This window comes from Diadema antillarum, unplaced genomic scaffold, assembly GCF_040938485.1.
Source record: "Diadema antillarum isolate AM-2024a unplaced genomic scaffold, OU_Dant_1.0 seq00000886_RagTag, whole genome shotgun sequence".
Classification (NCBI taxonomy): domain Eukaryota; kingdom Metazoa; phylum Echinodermata; class Echinoidea; order Diadematoida; family Diadematidae; genus Diadema; species Diadema antillarum.
The window spans coordinates 75972-99253 of NW_027271750.1; the positions used below are offsets into that span (position 1 = coordinate 75972).

Below are 23282 nucleotides of genomic sequence, written 5' to 3' on the forward strand. Positions count from 1 at the left end.
TTTCAAAACATGTATTTACATGCATTGTAATGAGGTAAATATAGTAATTTATTGTTCTGGTCAAATTTTGGATCAAATCAAAAGGTCAACATTATGCAACAAAAGTGTTTTGAAATGAAATATGTGTAACAGACTATCCCTACTGCAAATATCTCAGGGCTAGGGCTTTTTATCTTGAAAGTGTGGACATTTAAAATTTAAAAATTGATGCCATTCCTAGGTGGGACGAAGGGTGATCCGTGACCTTGAATTGGATGATTTGATGCGGATTGACATATTAAGAATTTAGAGATGGTGAAAGCAGCTACTCTTATTGCTCCTTGTGTCCTTTCAGGAGCTCAATTATGGTGTTGAGCTGGCCACTGATTTGGATCAAGTCATTGTGGATTAGTTTAGTGAGCTGAGGTGAGGTACGGTAAATTCAAGGTAAATAAGTTAACCCCCGGGCCCGGGCCCGGGCGCTGGGTGATGAGGTTACTGATGTTGTCGTTAGATGTAACGTTACATAGGGTAGGGGGCTGTAGGGGCCGGGCTGTACTAAACTAGTAACGTTAGAGTACTAAAATTTTACTGCTTCTGACATTAGACTCCAACTTAAGAATCTTACTTCTTTCAGATACCCAACCCAGAAATAGAAAGGGAACGGTGTGCAAAATGGCTCAACAACATTGGAACGGATAAATTTGATGTGAAGACATACAAATTTAATCCAAATCAAGTCGTATGCGAAGACCATTTTGAGTCGCACTGGTTCCAGGATGACATTCGTGCGCGCGTGATGGGATATGTGCATCAGCACTGCCAGCAGCGGCAGCCCTCTCGGTCAGTTCTTCTTGATTCCACTCTGGTTGGAAAGCATATCCAGGTGGACCCGACATGACACTTGCAGTAAAACCACATAGAATGAATGTACGGCAGTAAACAGAGATTAACAAAATGGGCGTTAATTAGAGCAGAGAGAAAATTACAAACGAAAGAACAAGCGATGTATGAACTGTATGCTGTACGTATGTATATGGTTCATGGTGTAGTGGGACGCGACGCGACGCACGCTGTGAGCTGAACGCTGAACGCTGCACTATGCGACAACACACGTACATACACACACACTCACACATAGTACTTTATACAAGTGGCACACACACAATTTCTGTGGCAAGGGCAGGCAGCGATTGACTCTCGCAAATTGACTCTCACAATTATCACTGTTTACAAAAAATAAATCAATGAAGGGCATGTTAATCCTCAGTCGATAACTATTACAACTATGCAATGATTATTCAACCGTCTAACTTAATCTGATTACAGCATCATTTAAATGTTGCCAATGTGCACTTAGAAATCTATCAAGATGTATCACAAGGTTATGATTACCACACAAAACCTTCAAGATTTATTATCATGAAATACATACCAATGAACACTTTAAAAAAATCTAACATTCCATATCCACATGAAGCTTGCCTTGATATAAATGTCTCTAGAGCTATATAGTGTTATTAAAGTGTAGCAAAATTGTAATTACGACATCACAGAATGGAATGCATTGTTTTCACCTTCAATCTTAGAATCTCCTTTCATGTTTCCACTGTACAATCTCATTTTACTGTAGATATACCGTCCTTATGTTGTCGCCCTTCATCCCAATTTCTCCCTTCTATCCTATCTGTAGATTGTCTTCTTTCCTAAGCCATTGTATTCACATTCCTTGATGATAAGCACGATGCTGTACTTTTTTTCTTCTCTGAAACAGTCCAGCTCTTCGCTACTGCATGGCATCAGTCATCTGAAACAAGAGACAGAAATTAAGAACATTCAATTAAAATCAAACATCATGATACAAGATACAACTTTCATTTTGAGAAAAAGAAATCAGCCAACTAAACTGTGGTTTAAATTATTTTGCTCTATTTATATTAAACATAAAACAAAATGGTATACAGGATCAAAGAATGTCAAAAAATACTGCTGTTCGTCTTTGATGCATATTCAAATTGTCTCGCCTTTTACATATTTTAATGATGCAAGATCTTATGCCTAGCACTTAGTAAGTCTCATGCCTTGTAGAAATTAAATTATTATTCACATGAATAAATCTACATATATGTCCTTGTAAACAAGGCATTACTTTGAAAAAGCTGAATATTACTAACTGCATTTGGGAAACAGTCTACGACAATCAAACTTGTTTATTATCAGAGACTTTAACATCTTAATTAGACCTAGACTCTACATTACCATTGTATTCACATCTGTTGATGATGTACACGACCCTGTACTTTTCCTTTTCTTTTCTGAGACAGTCCAGTTCTTCGCTACTACATGGCACCAGTCATCTGAAAGAAAAGAAAGAAATTAAGAACTTTTGATTAAAATCAAACATCATTGTACAAGATACAACTTTGGTTTTGAGAAGAAAAAAAAAACCAGCCAACAAAACTGAAGTTGAAATTATTTTGCTCTATTTATATTAAACATAAAACAAAATGGTAGGCCTATGCAGGATCAAAGAATGTCAAAAAATACTGCTGTTCATCTTTGATGCATATTCAAATTGTCTTGTCTTTTACACATTTTAATGATGCAAGATATTATGTTTAACACTTAGTAAGTCTCATGTAGAAATTGAATTATCATTCACATGAATATAAATCTACATGTACTTGTAAACAAGGTATTGCATTGAAATAGCTGAATATTACTACCTGCATTTGGGAAACAGTCTACGACAATCAAACCTGTTTCTTATCAGAGACTGTAACATCTTTAATTAGACCTAGACTCTACATTATCATTCAGCTTTTAAATGTATTAACCATTCACTTATAAAACAGTGGCATTGTCATGTGCATCATATTTCTTTGATACTGCACATATTTTCATGAAATCTGTGCAAGAATGCAAATGAAACACGTCTGCTGTTTGGTATTTATGAAAAAAAAAAATCACTAACCCGGAAGTCCTTGGCCTTAGGAATAACACGTGGTGAGTTAGCAGGAATTGACGTTAAAATAGAATAAGAATAGATCTACTAAATAGGCCTTTGCCTCATGAATGTCTGGTCTAATTATAGACTAAGTGAAGTCTAGACCTTTCACTTTTAAGTTACACAGATTTTATATTACTTAGATCTAGACTACATCTAGATCTAGACATCTAATACTATTAGATCTTGGCAACTTTTGTCTTTGTGACACGAAATTAACACGTCACGGATGATATTTCGGCGATGTCCAACAGGATGACAGTACCACTATTACTAAATCAGTAAGTTGACATAGATAACTAACATCAACTTGTTAAAGTACGTTAGAGATGGCACCATATACAATAACCGGTGACACTGACACTGACAGATCTAACGACTACGTTTAGACTAACGTTAAAGAGTTAGACTCGCCATCTCAGTAAGTTGGCCAAAGACAAAGTCAATACAGGACTAAGTCAGTGTTACTGTTATGTTAGGCCTAACAAACATTAACGGTTACTCGGTTAGGTTAGGTTTACCAGGACTCAAGAGTCCTGGTTAAATCAGTTGAGGGACATTTCTTAGGAAGTCCTTCGATTCCAAGAATAAAAGGGTGAAAGAACAAAGGGAAAAAAGGAAAGAAGAAAGGACAAAAGATTATGTATGGCTGCTGTCGAAATCGACAGTGCCACTGTATCACTATCAATCACGCGTAAATGGGTGTTTCCATTTATTAAGGTACCAATGTGTGACATAGAGTGCAAAATTTGAAAATGGTTAAATCTTTTCAAACAATTCTTCTAATGATGGTCTAATGTGTTAATTTTTATAAACCGGTAAATTTTTCCAGATTCGATTAAGTTTGTCTGAGCAAGAACAGTTCAAATGGGCACGCGTCTGGCAAATTCCCCGTGTAAACGGGACACCAAAATGTAAAAAAGTCTTTTATACATAAATATATAAGTAAGTAAAACTATTAAAGTTTACACCAAATTAATACTTCTTCCAGACTCGATTAAGTTTGTCTTTTTAAAATTTAATGACATTTGGTCGAATTTCAAAGTTCGTTTCGACCAAAACCATATTTGGGCGACCGCATTTTCACAATTGAGGCCTTTACATTGTCATTTTGTGGCCCATCTTGGTTCAACATATTTTTTTAAACACCAAAACTGAATAATACCCAACTAAAGAACACTCTAATTTGTGGTATAGGATGTATTCAAACTATTTTGAAAGCATTCAACTGATTGCATTATGTACATGGCGAAATATCAAGCATTAAAAAATAAGTTCCCCGTGTAAATGGGACACCAAAGTTTTGGTGTCCCATTTACACGTGGAACAAACACCCAATTTCAATGGAGTTTCCGCTTCCTGTGATACAATTAAATCTACTGGAAAGCATACATCTTAGGTAGTCAGGAGCACAAATTACTGAATTGGAAAATGCACATAGGGCCAAAATATGCACAAAAGGTTCCCTCTGTAAACGGGACACCAAAAGTCTTGACGTCCCATTTACACGTGGAACAAAAACCAATTTCAATGGAATATAGGTTTCCTGTGATACAATTTAATTTGCATGTCTACACATACTTAATGAAGATTGTCAATAGCACAAAATTACTGAATTTTAAAATGCTCACAGCTCCACAACATGTACTAAAAGTTCCCCGTGTAAACGTGACACCAAGGTCTTGGCGTCCCTTTACATGTGAAACAAACACCTAATTTCAATGGAATTCAGGTTTCCTGTCATAACATTAAATCTGCGCGTCTGCACATACTTGAATACGATTGTCAATAGCACAATATTACTGAATTTGAAAATGTTCACAGGGTCAAATTAATAATCAGATGCTTGAGTAACATAATCTTATACTGTAGAACAAATTATCTGATCTGCTTTCCCTTTCCCTTTTCTCCCAATCATAGTTTTACTTTTACAAGACTGAAGTCCAGCATTTGAGAGAAGAAGATGTCGAAGACTAATCTCCCTGCCTAGCATGCAAGACCCATTAGCAAGAGTTCAGGCAACAACTACACCATGAAGAACTGACTCAAGACTAAGTTAGCCTCCCAGCTAGTATAGCACCTGACTGAAGTGTGAAGTCCTGCAAGACTGAAGTCCAGCATTTGAGAGAATTAGATGTAGAAGATTAATCTTCCTGCCTAGCATGCAAGACCCATTAGCAAGAGTTCAGGCAACAACTACACCATGAAGAACTGACTCAAGACTAAGTTAGCCTCCCAGCTAGTATAGCACCTGACTGAAGTGTGAAGTCCTGCAAGACTGAAGTCCAGCATTTGAGAGAATTAGATGTAGAAGATTAATCTCCCTGCCTAGCATGCAAGACCCATTAGCAAGAGTTCAGGCAAACAACTACACCATGAAGAACTGACTCAAGACTAAGTTAGCCTCCCAGCTAGTATAGGCTGTAATAGCACCTGGGTGAATGAAGCGCACTCACCATTGTTTCAAGCTCAAAGTGCTACTTAGTTAATGGGAAACAATGGACATTGCAGTTTAACTTTATACAGAAGGAAACTTTACAATGGACATTGGACATTGCAGTTCAACTTACACTTTTTACAGAAAACTTTTACTTCAAAAGTGTGAACTGATGTTTGATTATTGTTTAATTAATCATAGTTTTCTACTTACAGTGTAATTTGTAAGTAGATTATGCTTCTAATGTAAAGCGCATTGAAATTCTTTGCAAGCTTGAAATGCGCTATATAAGAACCAGCAGCTATTATTATTGTTAATAATAATATTCCATTGCACAAAATATGGTGCTCAATACAATAATAACATTCCATTTCAGTATAATAACAATATTCCATTTCAGAAATCAACTGTAAAACCCATTTAAACTTCCACTGATCATCATGTCTCTTTATGCCCATGAGGTTTAACATAGATCTGTGGACAGTTCTCTATCTGGGGGAAATTCAAGGTTTTGCAGTTTCTTAAATTGAGCAGTAAAACTAAAATTGCATTTCATATTAATACATTGTACAAAGAAAAGATTACTGCACTTCAATAGTACACTCTCTTGGTTATATTTTAGTACTGTGTGAAAAAAAATACAAGTTCAAATACTAATATATTGGTTTGTTATAGCCTGATTTTGCAATTTGGGTACATCCTAGAACAGTCAGCGCTTGCCATTGCAAGTGTTGACGACTGTTCTAGGATGTACACGACAGACTATAATGTGTAATAGACCTACTAACTTAATACTGTAAAAATAAAATACCATAGCACCTTGTGAATATAGAAAAACGAATAAAAAGCTGTATCTTAATGAAGTATAATAAAGAGAAAGCTTTCAGTCTCATACTGATTTGTTAATCCACACCATTTCCAACAGGTTGTATTTTGTCTGACAGTATGGAAATAAAATTGTGTAAGCAAGAGGCATTTCTTTACCTCAAAAATTTCAGTTTCATGTGTCCACATTTCAAATTTGTGGTGAAATAGGATTGTCAGTTGAAAGTCGTCGGGTTAGTGCAATATAGTTATCGAGAAAGAAGCGATTTTGTGTTTCAATTTCTTTACTTCTTCTTTGTTTTTTGACATCTTATTTCCATCATACAAATACAACTGCATACATTCAAGGCTTGTAACACCCCTTAAAATGTGTGTATTTTCCTATATTTATCAAAAAACTCAATTGCACTAACCCGATGAAGTCTCAAATATGTTAACATTTTAACAAACATCAATTATTAACAAACATCAAGTCTTATCAAGCATAAAAGTTTCAACTAACATCAAGTTTTAAACATACTTACACTTCATGGAGTTAATTTTGAATTATATTGAGACTAAATTAATAGGTTTTTAAACTTCTACGCTACTTAAATTGACGAACTCACTGGAACGTTTTCGCTGGATCAACCAGCATCTTCAGCGGATGTTACTGCTCTGATTGTTGCTAGTGTTTCTAGGAAACCTCTGATGACGTCAAAGTTGGTGACGTCAAATGAGATGTCTCGTCCCCTCCCCCTTTGTTGCGGGAGGTCAAGAGGTTGTCCCAGACGGGGTCAATTTCCAACCCCAGGCATCTCATTTGACGTCATGACGTGAGGTCGTCAATTTAAGTAGCATAGAAGTTTAAAAACCTATTAATTCAGTTTATTACCGCTACGTATGCATACCTACAGCACACCTAAATATCTGGAGGAGTGGAATTTTTAGCACACCAGACCATTTTTAAAACTCAAGGCCTGCGTATGAATGGTCTCATAACAGAATAGGGACCAAAACCCGCACAGGTTTTCATTTTTCAATATGCACTAGCACTACTACAAAAGCACACAAATGTCACAGAGCTGTCTTGGTAAATAGTTCAGTACTTTTCTATTGTACTATTGTTCTATTTTTTGAAAAAGTCTTTCAGCATCTGTTAGGTCCATTCTATTTAGAAGGCGTGACCCAACCCAAACATATTCTGGTCCTGGAAGTTTGCATATTATATCGCGTTGTGGATGGGTGAAATAGACTTCGTCTCCTTGTGGCCAGGTATAAAGATTTCCGCTGCTTTGTACCATATATGACAGGCTGTATCCATCTTCAAGCACCGAAGCAACCTGTAATTTAGACACAAAAATGAAGAGTAAAATATAATTTTGAATCTTTCTGAACACAGTGTAGCTGTATAAATATGATCATGGAAGCTCTGTATCAATGAAATACTGAGTAACTTGATGTAGGGAGTTAGGTCCTGACAATGATTTAAAGAGAACTTACCTTAGCAACATGCATCTGATCTCCTTTGTTCTTTTTGCCAGCACTTTCCACTCTGACGGCTACAAAATCATGTACCTTTACCATATCAGTAGCTCCACCTATTTGATAAACACAACCAAATTGAATCAAGATTAATAACAATTTGTATTAAGTTGTTCTAAAATACTACTTAGAGGTTAATAACTGCGCATCAGTTATTTTGAGGGCATTGTGGAAAAATCTAACCATTTTGCCTTTGGAACTGAGGTCTAAAGCAAATTGTTAAGATTTTTCATGCCGCCTGAAAAATGACTGATGCAAAGTTATTAACCCCATCATACATAACCGTGACATTTCCTTCAGATCTATAACGACATTTCCACATTTTCAGAAGTAAATTCACTTTAAAATGCATTTTTTTAACAGTTTGTTGTGTATCTTTACTAATAAAGCATTGTACATTGTGTATACATACTAGTCGCACATTACCTTTATCACTGTCATCTGCCATGGTCTGGCTTTGGTCAACTCCGCTGTTGTCGCATTTACTCTCGGACTCGGTGTCATCTACAGATGGGGAAGCATCATCAAGATCAGGGAGTTTGGGGTTGATATGGGAAGCTTCATCATCATCAGGGAGTTTGGGGGTGACATGGGGAGCATCATCATGATCAGGGAGTTTGGGGGCGACATCTTGCTTGGCTCCAACGTCTTGGCTAGCTCGCCTGGCTGTGTCATGGCTGGGGGCGTCATGGCTAGTGGTCACCTTTGCTGTAATGACAACAAAATAAATTGTACAGAAACATAAATTGTGTGTATAGGAGGTTGTGAGCAGTGCATGATACAATATAGACCTACAGGTTGTACTGGAAGTGTCTTGAATTGAAGGTCGATAGATGTCAGCCGCAGGCCACCACCGCATAAACCGGTAAGTTTTAAGAATCTCTGCTCTGACATGTCTTGAACAAACTTTCTAGGAAGTCATCTGTAACATATAGCATTGGATATAAAGTGCAAGCTTTCAAAAGTGAACTTTTCATGTAAAAATTAAGACACAAAATTGTTCCCCAAAAAAGTACATAAATAGTTGTATTTCTTTCACTACAATGACTCGAGCATCTACATTGAAATTTACCCTTACTGGCCACATGCTTTGGTAATTGATGTGAACAATAAGCAATTACCCAAAATGACTTTATTAAGTGGTTAACAGTATTCATTTTTTGATCTAGCATAACAAGTTTATTTACCGGGGGGGGGGGGGGGGGCGCCTCCAGTGACGGTGGATATCATGCGCGTCCATGGGGTTTCAAAAAGCACCCTAAACACGTATTTTCCCAGTTCTGAAAAAGCACCCCTTAACAAGTATTGGCGTGTGAAACTTTACCCTTAACAAGTATTTTGTACGAAATCGTATCCTCAACACATATTCCGATAATTTGACCCCCTAAGCAAGTAGGTTACAACGATAATTTAACAACCCCATCATTTTATAAGTGCACGCTGATCCCTTTTTTATTATATTTATAAGCCTACCTCACTCGCAAATCGGACCCTAAACGCGTAGTTTTGGCTCAAAAAGTTCCCCCTTTTAGGTATAATAGTGTTTTTTAATACCCTCGCAAATCGAACCCTTAACACGTAAGATTCCGTGCGAAAAGTATACCATTTTTTCAGTATTTTAGTGTTTTTGACACCCTTATCACGTTACGTACGTTACATGCCCAGCCTTGAAAAAGATACCCTTTTTACGTGTTTTCTTGGACACGCATGATATTCACTTGTCAATGGAGGCCCCCTCCCCCCTCCCCCGGGTTTATTTACCTGTACTTAGTTGAACTTGCTTCCAAGGCTGTACATAAGCTGCATTTGCACATCTGCCACCACCACCTCTGAGACATGGGTAACAAAAGCAGGAGAGATTCCTTGTGCCAACTGTTCCTCCCTTTGTGCTCTTGATACTGTGTAACTTCCTTGTTCCTTTAACAGTTCTTGGGGCCCTCCCGTCTCGCCGCTCTCGCGAAACTTCTTCATGTTTTACAAAAATAACCGATCTCCTAAATGGACAGCAGCATTTGTCTTCGGTAGCTTCTTTTGTAACATTGGATTTCAGAAAATGATATAGTTGATCTGGGGTGCTGATTGTGGCAGTTCCTGCTCTGACTGCTTCACTTGCTTTCCTCTTAACAACTCCACTCTCGCCATCACTGGTGCCCTTACCATGCCTAGTCCCCGAATAGTTGTGATGTATGATGTGTCCAAAATCCTCCCTCCCGTAACTTATGTCCAAAATAGGTCCCTTGCTTTTATATTGGCTACTGCAGCCGTCAGAGAAACGGTAAAACTTAGTAATGTTCAACCCCCTGGTTGCAGTTAAATGCTTGGTGACTCTGCGATGGAATTCGTGCACAAGATGGTGGTCGTGGGTTAAATCATCACTAACCATTACAATACTCTCCGTCACAGTTTCCAAACATGTCGGACAGATGTAATATGTGACCACAGGGTGGACTGTTGCAGCATCGTGTGAATAATATGCGCTTTGAACCTCTCGCTGATGCTCGCACTTGAAATTTTCAGCAAAATCATACACCCCCAATACCTCATTCATTTGCAGATTCTTTCGGAGATTTTTTTCTTGATTACCTTGCCAATCCTTGTTAAACAAGTGTTCACTGAATGGGTCTATCTCCTCCTTAAGCTCCTTTACCAAATCCTGCACTGTTCCTTGTTTCTCTATTGGCTTACGTTTCTTCACTTCCTTGGTTCCCTTTTTGGTGTGGCATGTTGTTTTTATGATTGTCCACCGTTTCCACTTTACAATCATGGTCTTGTCAAGGTCTGCAAGGATAGGTTGCAGTCGTTGGTCTAACATATCCACGCCACATTTCTTGCACTTTCTGCTGATACAGGAATGATGGTTGAAATCCCATTCCGGTGGTTTCGGGCACATTGTTGCTTTGACAACATCATAGCCGTCTTTGAAGGTTCCTTTGTGGAGGCTGTTGATCGCTTGTATTTTCAAATTTATGTTTTCACAGTATTCACAAAGACAACCGATATATTTGGCTTGTCCTCTAGTTTTTACATGTTTTGGTCTGTAGCTGTAGAACATCCCTGCACTTACTGGGTTATCTGGATGTGCTTTGGTGTACTTCTGGTATAGATTTGCTATGGATGACTCCATTACATGTCTTGGTTTGTAGGTTTTTTTACTTACGAGTTTTTTATCTGGCAAAGTATTTGAGTTGGCTTCATAGAATTCTTGGACGAGTTTAATTGTTTTCAATGAGAGCGCTCTTCGGCCTGCTGATTTTTTTATTGCATTTCCCAGAAGTTTGCGGCTACAACCGAAGTATCTTCCAGCCGCTCTTTGTTGTTTATACTTCTTTATAGCAGCGAGAGACATGGCCATTTGCTTCCGTTTTGCAGACTTTTTCGGTCCTGAAAGGGCATCTGCGACGGCTTCCATCACTCCTTCATGCAATGGATTTCTGCCTGTTATTCCTGCCTTCTCCAGTGCAGCAGCTTTCAGTGGTGAAGCTTTCTGTACGAGGTCAACTGTGGTAGAAACAAAATGCGATCTTTGTTTTGGAAAAGCTCTTCTGACGCGTTGAAGGCTCTTTCGTCTGGCAGTATTAGATCTCACATCGATAGCGTCTTCACCTAACTCGGCGTTCTTTTCACGCATCTCAATCTCCTTTTCACGTAACTTTTCTTCCACATCTTTTACCTTCTGTTCCATCTCTTTCAACTTTCGATCCTTTTCTTCGTTTATCTTCTGAATCTCCATGTATTTCTCTGCCGCATATTTCTCTCTTCTTTTTTGATTTATCTTGGCCATTTCTGCTGCACTTTTTTTAGCACGTTGTTTCCTCTTCCTCTCTGCTTCATATGCTCTTTTCTTCTCACACTCTCTTCTAGTCATGGCTTTTTTTGTTTTTCCATTCTTCTCATCTTCCTTCTTTCTTGCATTCATCTTTCTCATTCTGTTTCTTGCAGTTTCATTATTACGTTCTTTTCTTTTCTTCCACATCTCGGCTTCTTCTCTTTCTTCTTTTGAAAGATTTCTTTTTTTCAAAGTTTCTTCCGCAGTGGCACATTGTAGCCGGTAGTACCTACTGTAGGTCTTGTCACGTTTTTTCAATTCAGCATGCTTCTCAGGGTTTTTCTGTTTTAGATTGTCTCGCCAATTTTGCGTTTTTCCTTTTCCCTTTGATTTGGATGGCAAGGGAGTAGTGGAAGTACCTTCATCTAGATTCCTATGCTCGCACCTAATTCGTAAGGTGTATGGTAGTGGCTGCCTTTTTTTCTTACGCTTTTCTTTCGAGCCATTTGCAGTGGTGCTTGTGGAAGCTTTTCCATTCCCCGTGTACGGTCGCATTTTGGAGCACCGCAAGCAAAACCTACAACAGCAAAGTACATTGGTTGACATTAATATGTGAAAACTTTGTGACAAAAATGGACCATAGGCCTGCAGTAATATGTGAACCATTCCTGGACAGCTTAATAATCATTAGACCGATAAGATCTGTCTCTAATTCGGGGGCTTCTCATTTATATATTGACTTTCGTCGGTCAGCTCCCCTCATCCGTAGACAGATGCTATACGATAGACCTATACTTAAGTATATTGGGTGTTTGTTCCACATGTAAATGGGACGCCAAGACCTTGGTGTCCCGTTTACACGGGGAACTTTTAGTACATGTTGTGGAGCTGTTAGCATTTTCAAATTCAGTAATTTTGTGCTATTGACAATCTTCATTAAGTATGTGTAGACATGCAAATTAAATTTTATCACAGGAAACCTATATTCCATTGAAATTGGTTTTTGTTCCACGTGTAAATGGGACGTCAAGACTTTTGGTGTCCCGTTTACAGAGGGAATTTTTCGTGCATATTTTGGCCCTGCACACGTTAACATACACCGCATACACACGTAAAATCGGCCCCCGACAACAACTGGCTAAATAAAATCAGGTTTTTCTTGGTATTGCAATAGTAATTCCAGGGGTGATATTCACTCTTGAAAAAAAAAATAGACAGGGTCTAAGTCTACTTCCGCGAGGGAGCGGAGCGACCGAGGAGGGGGGAGGGTGTGGGAGGGGGTGTCCCCCTCGTACGGTAAGGACTTTTTGCATTTTGGGACTTTAAATTGTGCAATTTTGTGCATACCTGGAGGGGAAATTTGGGCTTAAGATTTACTGTATCAGGACAAACATGTTATGATTTAAACAAGAAATCATATAGATCTAGATCTTGTTAATAACTTGTACCAAAAAAAAAAAAAATAAAAAACAAAAATAAAAAAACTAAAAATCGGAATTCCGATTTAAATCTGAGGAATATCACCCCTGTAATTCATACATCAACAGCTTACAATTGCTTTCAGTAAGTTGTTGATGTATGAATTATTATTGAAATAGCACGAAAAACCCGGTTTTATTGAGCCAGTTGTTGTCGGGGGCCGAGTTTACCACAGGCACAGGTGCAGAGTTCTCCCAGTCCCACATGTACGGTAATTTGTTGAGATTTTAATCACAAATCCTTTATTAAATGCGACTGGTAGTATCTCAAAGTATATAGTCTAGATCTAGATATCTGAACATGCAGAATAATAAATCATAAATGTAACCAGAAGCTACAATTGACAAAATTATACACAACGTAAATCGGGACACGATTTAATTGGTTTTCTTTTGCACAATTTACGATGGGTTTACAACTTTCAATTTGCCTTTCAATACGCCTTTCAATTCGTCGCAATTTTCATCAAATCGCTTCATATAACTATTAAAATTAACCGCTTACACATAAACTTATCATTCATTAATTAATAGCACAATTAAGATAAACAGTGGGCGGCTACAAGATGACAGCGTAAATCGGGAAACGGAAATTTTCGTGTCCATATTTACGTTGTTCAACAACGACAATGCCCCTTTGGAAGCTTCTCAGACGAACACGCGCTTGCGACGTATTTTGGCACTTTTTAACAAATTAAGAGCATCAATAAATACAAAAATACGATACATAAGTTAAAGGAAGAACGAAATTACTCACGAATTTCTTGCTTAAAGGCAAATCCCAACCGTAAAAAGGTTCCACAGGGGCATCGTAAATGATGGGACACGAAAACTGTTTTCGTTCTCCGTCGATAGGAAGAAAATGGCGACCGTTGTCAAGAAGTACGTTGTAAGAAGCACTTCCGGGGCGTTGAATCACGTGGTCGTTCATTCATAAAAATGACCGATGGACTACTCCATTCTCAAGCGAATTCTTACGACGTAAATAAATCGTTGGGACACGAATGTTCGTATTTTTCGATAAAGTTGTAATATTTTCGACATACGGTGCTGGATGTTTTTGCTAAATATACCCATTAGTTAATTTATGTTTATCTACGTGAAGAACAACTGATTTGCCGCTTGCTATCGTTATTTTAAAAATTTACAGACCGTGGGAAAATGGGAATCCCTACGTAATGTTTGGGACACGAAAATTTACGTAGCGACCCCAACGTTGATTCATTGATTGCACAATAACGATGGGTTGCAAAATAGGCAACTTCTTAGGATATATGTTTATTCGTGATTTTTTCACATTATAAGCAAAACAATTAAATTCAAATATCATATGAATATTTTACAGCACTTAAAACAAAGGACATTATCTATATGTCACAAAAAAGCCTAAAAAAAACATGGGACACCACAGATTATTTGGCGCCAAAAATAAAAATCCCGAGATTTATATTAATTCCAATTTTGGGGTGGAATACCTTCATATGTATTTAATAAAGATATAAATATTTTAAAAATGTGTGTAATTGTTCAGAAGGGGAAAAGGGCCATTACAAACTGCATACCCATGAATTGACAACTGGCCCCCAAATAAATGGAAACACCCAAATATGTAAACGCCATTTGGTTGGGCTGCATTCACAAGTTTTAGGGAAAAAAAGCCCCACCGCTGTGCTTAGGTACTCCACTCGAGCTAACGTTAGACATATCTACACACAGTACGGTACTAGGGCTGAATTCACAAGTATACTATAACACTGCACTGTACAGGAAAGCCACCTAACCTGTAGAGTACTCTGAGTGTTTAGGTAGTATCACTAGACCACATACTGTCATAGATGACATCTACACCAACGCTGCACACTGGCACTGGTCCGACGGTCCCTGACCAGGAAAAATCACTGTTGGACACTGACAAGTAACTTTTTCAGGAATGGACCAGTAAAAATTGGGGGGGGGGGGGGGGGGGGGGAAATGGGTGGACTCTACCTACTATTACCACTAGTCTAGATGTAGATCTAGAGCTAGACTATAGACTCTAACTGTGTTAAATTGACTTGGTCTTAATTTAGACTTCAGCTGATCTTAGTTTTAGTAACTGGTATTACAAGTAAAGTCTTAACTTAGACTTAATAGTTAGACTTGAAAGTTAAAGTCTAACATGTCTAACTTTATTCTTTACTCTTCATTTGAGTTTTACTTTTAGACTTTTTTTTTAGTTTAGTAGGCCTACTTTGTCAATCTCATGATTTCATTTTCAACTTAAGTCAAGGCTTAGCCATGAGTGTCTTCGAGACTTTGACATCTTGCATGTCTTGCACACAGACGTTACGACTACAGTACTCAGTAGTCTCGGAAGTAATGACATAAGTTGAAAAGAATCTATAGATAATATGATTTGGGATCTAATTTGAAATTGGATGGCGTTTACAGACTAGGCTTCATAAGCATCATGCGATTGGATACATGGGACTACACTCTACCGCAATTAATGGTTATGGTAGTCCAACTGAAACTGTTATTTTGAGCATGATTTTAATAGGATTATAGCTTACCATTCACTTCACTCGTGGACAGTGGGCTGGCTTAGGCCGTCATTCATCTTTCAGAAGGTTTGGTTCTCACTCTGAGATCTGGATTAGGGCCAAAACCTAATTCTAGGCCAGTAAGTTGAACAAAGCTCAAAATAATGCAACTGCGACAGTTCGTAAAACCCGCATTGCTCTTCACCCTAGCAATTCGGGTTTTACGAACCGGCGTATCTTTATTGCGTCAGTTGGTGAAACCCCTTTTTCTCAATTTCTCGATATTTCGGGTATCGTCGTTTTTTTCTTTCTTTGATAAAATCAAGAATAATTAATTTTGTGGTCTAAAATTTTGGGATTTGGTAGAGTTTTGAAAGCACTTTCATTTGGTACCAATATCCTGATTTTGACAATTTTGACCAAAATCGAAATAGCGTCGGTTCGAGAAATCACCGATGAAATATGCCTGGAAATACTTCTGAATCAAACATGCGCGCATTTACGACGGGTTTTACAGACAGTTGACCCCTTGAAAATTGTCACCGAATGAGCTTTAAAGCATTGCTCAGTGAGGAACGTCATGTTACAATCGGCACACGTTCGAGGATCACGTTTAGTGAGGTCAGTGCGATTGTAATTTGTACTGAAGCAATCGTAGCTGGTATTACAACAACTGTGAGTTCTGGGATCGTTGTAAACTTCATGGCATTCTTCGCACAAATGTTTGACACACAAGAATGCAGAAATATCTTTGATGACCTTATAATGTCCGGATTCTGTCAAATACAAGTACAATGTCTTCTCAGCTGGGGGGCTTGCATATATCATGGCATGTTTTTTACGACCTCTGTATATGATCAATCTATATTCAGGTAGCAAGACTTGTTGAAAGGCGTCATACTGACTCGAATCAACCTCTCCTTTAGGAACACCAGCTATATCGTGATGTTTTGCGGCTTCATGAAGTAAACCTTTTGTAGGTGGTCTGTTACTTCGAGACCAGGTTTGAAATTTTCGATCATTATTAACGTAATAGCGCGAGATGACAATTGCGCTTGCAAAACAGGTTTTTTTCTTCTTTGCTGGAGGGAACCGTGATAATGGAAGTTTTTCTTATGGATGCCTCGTCATCAGGCAAGCCATCCATTTTTCGCGTATATCCACCAGTGAGGTTTTGCACATGGTGAAATCTGATAGTAAAACCAGGTTTGAGGAAAAAGTTCTGTTTACTATTGAGAACTCGTTCTATCCGTTCTAATATAAGCGCAATGTCAAAGTGCCTGACCACTGCCCAGGGAAATGCGATTGGAATATTCAATTGGTCCGAGACTGACACCAGTCGCACATAGTCTCTTTCATTCGTATCGTGAAGAAGGAGCGTTCGTAGCTCCTCGAGAGATGATCTAATATAGTCAAGAACTTGTCGAATTGAAGAATGGTCGGGTATATCTCCGACAAAGTCGTACCCGACTTCTCGTACGCCGAAGCATTTATCAATTCGTGAATCTATGAATATCCATTGAGGTTAGGCTGTTTTTGTAGTCCCATTGCTCTGGCTTAAACAATAGCTCTCCGATTCATTTAAGTCTGATGAAGAATTCAGTGGGGGACGAGACTGAATGTGGGGTGGGTCTAAATGCTTTGTTTTTCTCGTTTTCTTTCCTCCGTGCTGTTTCAACTCAGAGGGAAGGTCTGAATTTTGTTTATTTCCTTCACTTTGTACATGACCACTGGGAGTATGATGACAGTTGTTAACAGCGTAGTCAAAATCATTGAGATCTTCGTCATCGTTATCATGATATCGGGTAAGGGAAGGAGGGGCATGTTCTGGTGCCAGGGGTACCATGATAATGTGATGACCCTGGAATATCAAAAATGTTATTGTCTTCTCCTTCTTTCCGTCTTGACCTTTGTCGGAGACTCAATTTCGATCTTTTGGATTGGGAACTATTTCCGATGTCCTTTCTACAGCTGTACGCTTCATTCCTCTTTGTTGTTTTGGAGAGGAGAGAAATATTTTTTCTTTGACAATTGGACATTCCGATTATTTTTTGTTTCCTTTCAATGAATCAGACACATGTTTAGCCTTTTTCATCTCTCATCTCATCTCTCCCATTACTGTTCCTTCAATTTGCATTTCACAATGTTCTTAACTTCCCTTTTCGGAAGGCAGAGATGAAAAAATTGTGATGCCTCTGCCACGCAAACCATTTTTTCATCTTCAAACATTTCTTTGATATTATAAACACAGTCCAAAAAGTGGAAAATCATTCTTGCGTTAACCTATCCAACGATGCCTCAAAATACTTGTCTATGACTTCGTCCCACAACAGCCACAAACAGTCCTCGTGGTCAATTTGGCTGTTATAACCTAACTGACAGCCGATGCATGACTCTTTCACAAGTTCGTTTATGATGCATAAAAGCCCCCGGATGACCATACACAATGGACCAGGAGAGAGACGACTATAGCTCTCCTGAGTTTCCCTGGTTTTACGCTCCATCATGTTGCACTCCTCCGCTGATCAGATAAACAAATTGTCTGGCCTAGTGTACACCTATAACTTTCATGTGCACCTTGACTCCAATATGACAATGTCTACTCAATTGTATTGAGGGCAATGGAGATGCTTGCCTGGTGGGGATGGAGTGTAGTGACTCCTCATCCTTGCTTTGCTTTGCTCTCCCTGTTTCTTGTCTTCTTATCAGTTAACCTTGCTGGGAAATATATGTAGACAGTATCACAGTATTACCTATGATATCGTTGAGACTGGATATTGATAACTGCATTAGAACCAAGGAGTTTTTCATTACCCCTGGAAACACTCTTGGCACGGCCTTCCAGATGGCTTTCTCTAAGTCAACCAGGACCTCCCCGACGCTGGGTGGTTGCGGCATCACCTCCTTCAGTGCCCGAAGTGCCGCGATGTATTCTCCCGACTGCTTACCACACATGACGTACGCTAACGGCACCTGCTTGCAGCAATTTCCTTCCTTGACGAATGCGTGCACCGTGAGCAGCTGGTACATCGGTTGTCTGACGACCTGGAGTGGGAAGGATGGAGAAGGAGAACAAGATAGAGAAGAAGGAAATAAATGTGATTACAATCTGGTCCTCTGGAAGTAGGCCATTGTCACTGGGTGATATATTTGCTGGTTTGCTATGCTTTATTCAGACATGACCCAGGCTACATGTCCAGGCTTGAATGTCCCGTCTATATACCATGTCCTGGCTCTTTCGAGGACTCTTAATTGGTCAGGTGTAGCCAGCACCAGTGTTCACCTGTGGTGTGACCACAGATCCAATGTCTTGGCCCTTGCTCGGACTCTCAACTGGTCAGGTGTAGCCAGCACCAGTGTTCTCCTGTGGTGTGGTCGCAGATCCCATGTCCTGGCCCTTGCTAGAACTCTCAAATGGTCAGGTGTAGCCAGCATCAGTGTTCTCCTGTGGTGTGACCGCAGATCCCATGTCCTGGCCCTTGCGAGGACTTTCAACTGGTCAGGTGTAGCCAGCACCAGTGTTCTCCTGTGGTGTGACCGCAGATCCCATGTTCTGGCCCTTGCTCAGACTCTCAAATGGTCAGGTGTGGTCAGCACCAGTGTTCTCCTGTGGTGTGACTGCAGATCCCATGTTCTGGCCTGTGCTCGGACTCTCAAATGGTCAGGTGTAGCCAGCACTAGTGTTCTCCTGTGGTGTGACCGCAGATCCCATGTTCTGGCCCTTACTCGGACTCTCAAATGGTCAGGTGTAGTCAGCACTGGTCAGTATTCTCCTGTGGTGTGACCGCAGATCCCATGTCCTAGCCCTTGCAAGGACTCTCAACTGGTCAGGTGTAGCCAGCACCAGTTCAAAGTATTTCAAACCGTTTCTGCCTCGTTGCTCATTGGCCTATAAGATATTAATATTCATACAGGTTTTTCATAGCTTTGCTACCAGTGAAAATGAGTTTTGATAGGTGCTCGGGCTTCGGCCATCGCATATGTCTGTCTCCATATCGCGATAAACTTACGATACAGCCAATCATCCGGTGAATAGAAGTCAGATAATAACTTGCTGTTTAAGTATTAATATGCTCAACCTAGACAATCTACTGAATTGTTGATTTAATTAACAGGACACCATACTTTTGGCTCATTTCTCCAAAATTATTAGTATTTTAATTTTGGCCAGAACTGTTTCATTTTCTGTAAATGATTCAGGCAAACTTGTCAGAAAGACAAGTTGCTTTAAATGAAATACTCCCCAGTGGATTTGAAAACACGCCCATCTATCCCCCCCCCCCCCCCCCCCCCCCTTTGTGGACAGTGCCCAGATTGAAGTTTCACAAGGCAAACAAACGAAACAGTTCAAGTTGTACTCTCATTATTTAAAGTGCTGAAGCCCATGGTCACATAAATATGTATTAATTCTCTTTGCCTTGGAATGTAAGTCAGTTTTTTTAACTAGATACTTTTCAACTTTGCTGAAAAAGGAAAACTAGTAATTACTTGATTTTCCATCTTAAAGATGGGATATTCCTCCACAATCTCCTTCACAGGATGGGTCTCTATGAAATCCATGCGGTGACCATGTGTCCTCCTCATCTTGTCCTGAATGAGAGCTTGATCGGGGGGGGGGGGGGGCCTGCATATATCATGGCATGTTTTTTACGACCTCTGTATATGATCAATCTATATTCAGGTAGTAAGACTTGTTGAAAGGCGTCATACTGACTCGAATCAACCTCTCCTTTAGGAACACCAGCTAGCTCATGAAGTTTTGCGGCTTCATGAAGTAAACCCTTTGTAGGTGGTCTGTTACTTCGAGACCAGGTTCGATATTTTCGATCATTATTAAGGTAATATTCGTACCTGACTTCTCGTACGCCGAAGCATTTATCAATTCGTGAATCTATGAATTTCCATTGAGGTGAGGCTGTTTTTGTAGTCCCATTGCTCTGGCTTGAACAATAGCTCTCCGATTCATTTAAGTCTGATGAAGAATTCAGTGGGGGACGAGACTGATTGTGGGGTGGGTCTAAATGCTTTGTTTTTCTCTTTTTCTTTCCTCCGTGCTGTTTCAACTCAGAGGGAAGGTCTGAATTTTGTCTATTTCCTCCACTTTGTACATGACCACTGGGAGTATAATGACAGTTGTTAACAGCGTAGTCAAAATCATTGAGATCTTCGTCATCGTTATCATATCGGGTAAGGGAAGGAGGGGCATGTTCTGGTGCCAGGGGTACCATGATAATGTGATGACCCTGGAATATCAAAAATTTTATTGCCTTCTTCTTTCCGTCTTGACCTTTGTCGGAGACTCAATTTCGATCTTTTGGATTGGGAACCATTTCCTTTCTACGCTTCATTCCTCTTTGTTGTTTTGGAGAGGAGAGAAATATTTTTTCTTTAACAATTGGACATTCCGATTCTTTTTTGTTTCCTTTCAATGAATCAGACACACGTTTAGCCTTTTTCATCTTCTCATCTCATCTCTTTCATTACTGTTCCTTCAATTTGCATTTCACAATGTTCTTAACTTCCCTTTTCGGAAGGCAGAGATGAAAAAATTGTGATGCCTCTGCCACACAAACCATTTTTTCATCTTCAAACATTTCTTTGATATTATAAACGCAGTCCAAAAAGTGGAAAAATCATTCTTGCGTTAACCTGTCCAACCATGCCTCAAAATACTTGTCTACGACTTCATCCCACAACAGCCATTCTACTTCTTCAACAGTGCCAACACAGCAATTCAAAACCCATTTGTTTGACATTACAGACACACTTATTAAACACCACATTTGTTTATTTCTTTGGGTAAATTGACATTGTCAACCAAATACGGTGTTGAATTAGTGTGTATGCAATGTCAAAAAAATGGGGTGTTGAATTGACGCTGCAAGTTAGTGTTTAAAACATGACTGTATGCTTCTTAACCTAGAAGAACAGAGAAAGCTTACTGAGTATTCATGCCCTAGCCTATATTTCCAAACTCACAGTTCATCCAACATATTAGTTAATTGTTCTCCTGCTACCCACCCAATCATTGAATCAAAAAATTTTAAGTATATTTTTGATGAGGGTCCTGATAGGAAGAGCATGATCTTTAAAAAAAAAAAAAAAAAAAACAGTCAATCTAGCGTTCAATTATACCTTAACTTTGTTTCCGGTCTGTTGCTCATTGACCACATCCACTGCCACTACTGGTTCCTGCTCATTGACCACATCTGCTGCCACTACTGGTTCCTGCTCATTGACCACATCTGCTGCCAGCTCTGCATCTTTCATCTCGGTGTCATGCTGAGCAGCAATACTCTCCTGTCAATACACAAGACGAGTAACTTATTCAGCAACATGCAACATTTATTTTAGCATCGTAGAGACTAATAGCAAGGCCAATAATACATCACCCTGCAGCCCATAACGTAACAGACCTGAGGCCTTTTGAAATGTGATTTATGGAATATGAAATATGAATTTTCATATCTTTATGGAATTCATAATTATGAAATATGATTTATGAATTATGAAATATAAATCACACATTCACACACACACACACACACACACACACACTTAACACACACACACACACACACACAGAACTTGTACCACCAATTTGTAGTATCAGTCAGAAGGAGAATGCACTGTTTAAAAACTGTAATTCAAATGTAAACAATGTTTATTAAAGACGAATAAATCACATTTTATTGCAACAAACTTATTTCAAAGCATTTCATTCTGTTGTCACTTCATTTAATATGTACACACACTTGAACCTATGTATATTTGAATACTAACATCACAAGGGTAATGGTACACAAATCCAAATATCAAATCATAAACCTTGAATTCGTTCACACTCAAACGATTTGTTTATGATACAGATTTTACTGGGAATTAAAAGCACAGAAATTATAAATGAAATGACAATACACAATGATAAAATCATAATTTTTTCATCAACCAAATAAAGGGTAGAATCAATCAATCGAGTGATCATTTCATCGTTTGATCAATGTATTCATTTACTTATCACGACAATGCTAGAGGCAATTAAGTCAACATCATTTTTTACTACAGAGTTTTGTAGTTTGTATGTATGTAGTTTTGCTTCTTCAGATAAAATGGCAAATTGATTGCATGTACAGGTCTATGAAAACTAAATTGATGACAAATTTGAACAATGAGTGAAAATATAGAGGTTAGGTTATACTCTCTCAATGTCAGAGGTTTAGCTAATGATGTGAAACGAAGATGTTTATTTAGTTGGCTTAGAAGGCAAAAATATGATTTATTCTTACTACAAGAGACACACAGTACAGAGAACTGTGAAGCAGTGTGGTCAAGTGAATGGGGTAATAAAATATATTTTTGTCACGGTCAGTCGGACAGTGCAGGTGTCTGTATTTTATTAAGAGCCAACTGTGGTTTAGATGTTTTGGAAGTACACAGAGACAAAGAAGGAAGGTTACTTTTGCTTAATTTGTCTTATGGTGAAACTACAAAGTTTACAGTTGTAAATTTATATGGCCCAAACAAAGATAAGGTGGATGTTTTTCAAAATTTACATGATATATTAACTGAGTATTGTGAAGAACCTTTGTTCATAGGTGGTGATTTGAACACTGTTCAAAACCCTGTTTTAGATCGGTATCCAGCTCATGTTCGATATCACCCTCGTTGTTATGATGCATTAGAAACCTTAAAAGATGATTTTGATCTTGTGGATGTTTGGCGTGAAAGAAACCCCAGTAAGCTA

The 23282-nt window shown here is 38.8% G+C and overlaps 1 protein-coding gene and 1 long non-coding RNA gene across 2 annotated transcripts; both read right to left on the reverse strand.

The window, feature by feature from the left end:
- Nucleotides 1-6468: 6468 nt before the first annotated feature.
- On the reverse strand, nucleotides 6469-8868 carry LOC139740812 (uncharacterized). Its single transcript, XR_011711592.1, has 3 exons — nucleotides 8199-8868; nucleotides 7731-7828; nucleotides 6469-7570 (listed from the first exon to the last, which is right to left on the reverse strand). It is a non-coding gene; the product is annotated as an uncharacterized lncRNA (long non-coding RNA).
- Nucleotides 8869-9042: 174 nt separating this feature from the next.
- Nucleotides 9043-12966, reverse strand: LOC139740811 (uncharacterized). Its single transcript, XM_071651383.1, has one exon. The coding sequence runs from the start codon at nucleotides 12202-12204 to the stop codon at nucleotides 9526-9528; it is 2679 nt and encodes an 892-aa protein (XP_071507484.1). The 5' UTR covers nucleotides 12205-12966; the 3' UTR covers nucleotides 9043-9525.
- Nucleotides 12967-23282: the final 10316 nt, after the last annotated feature.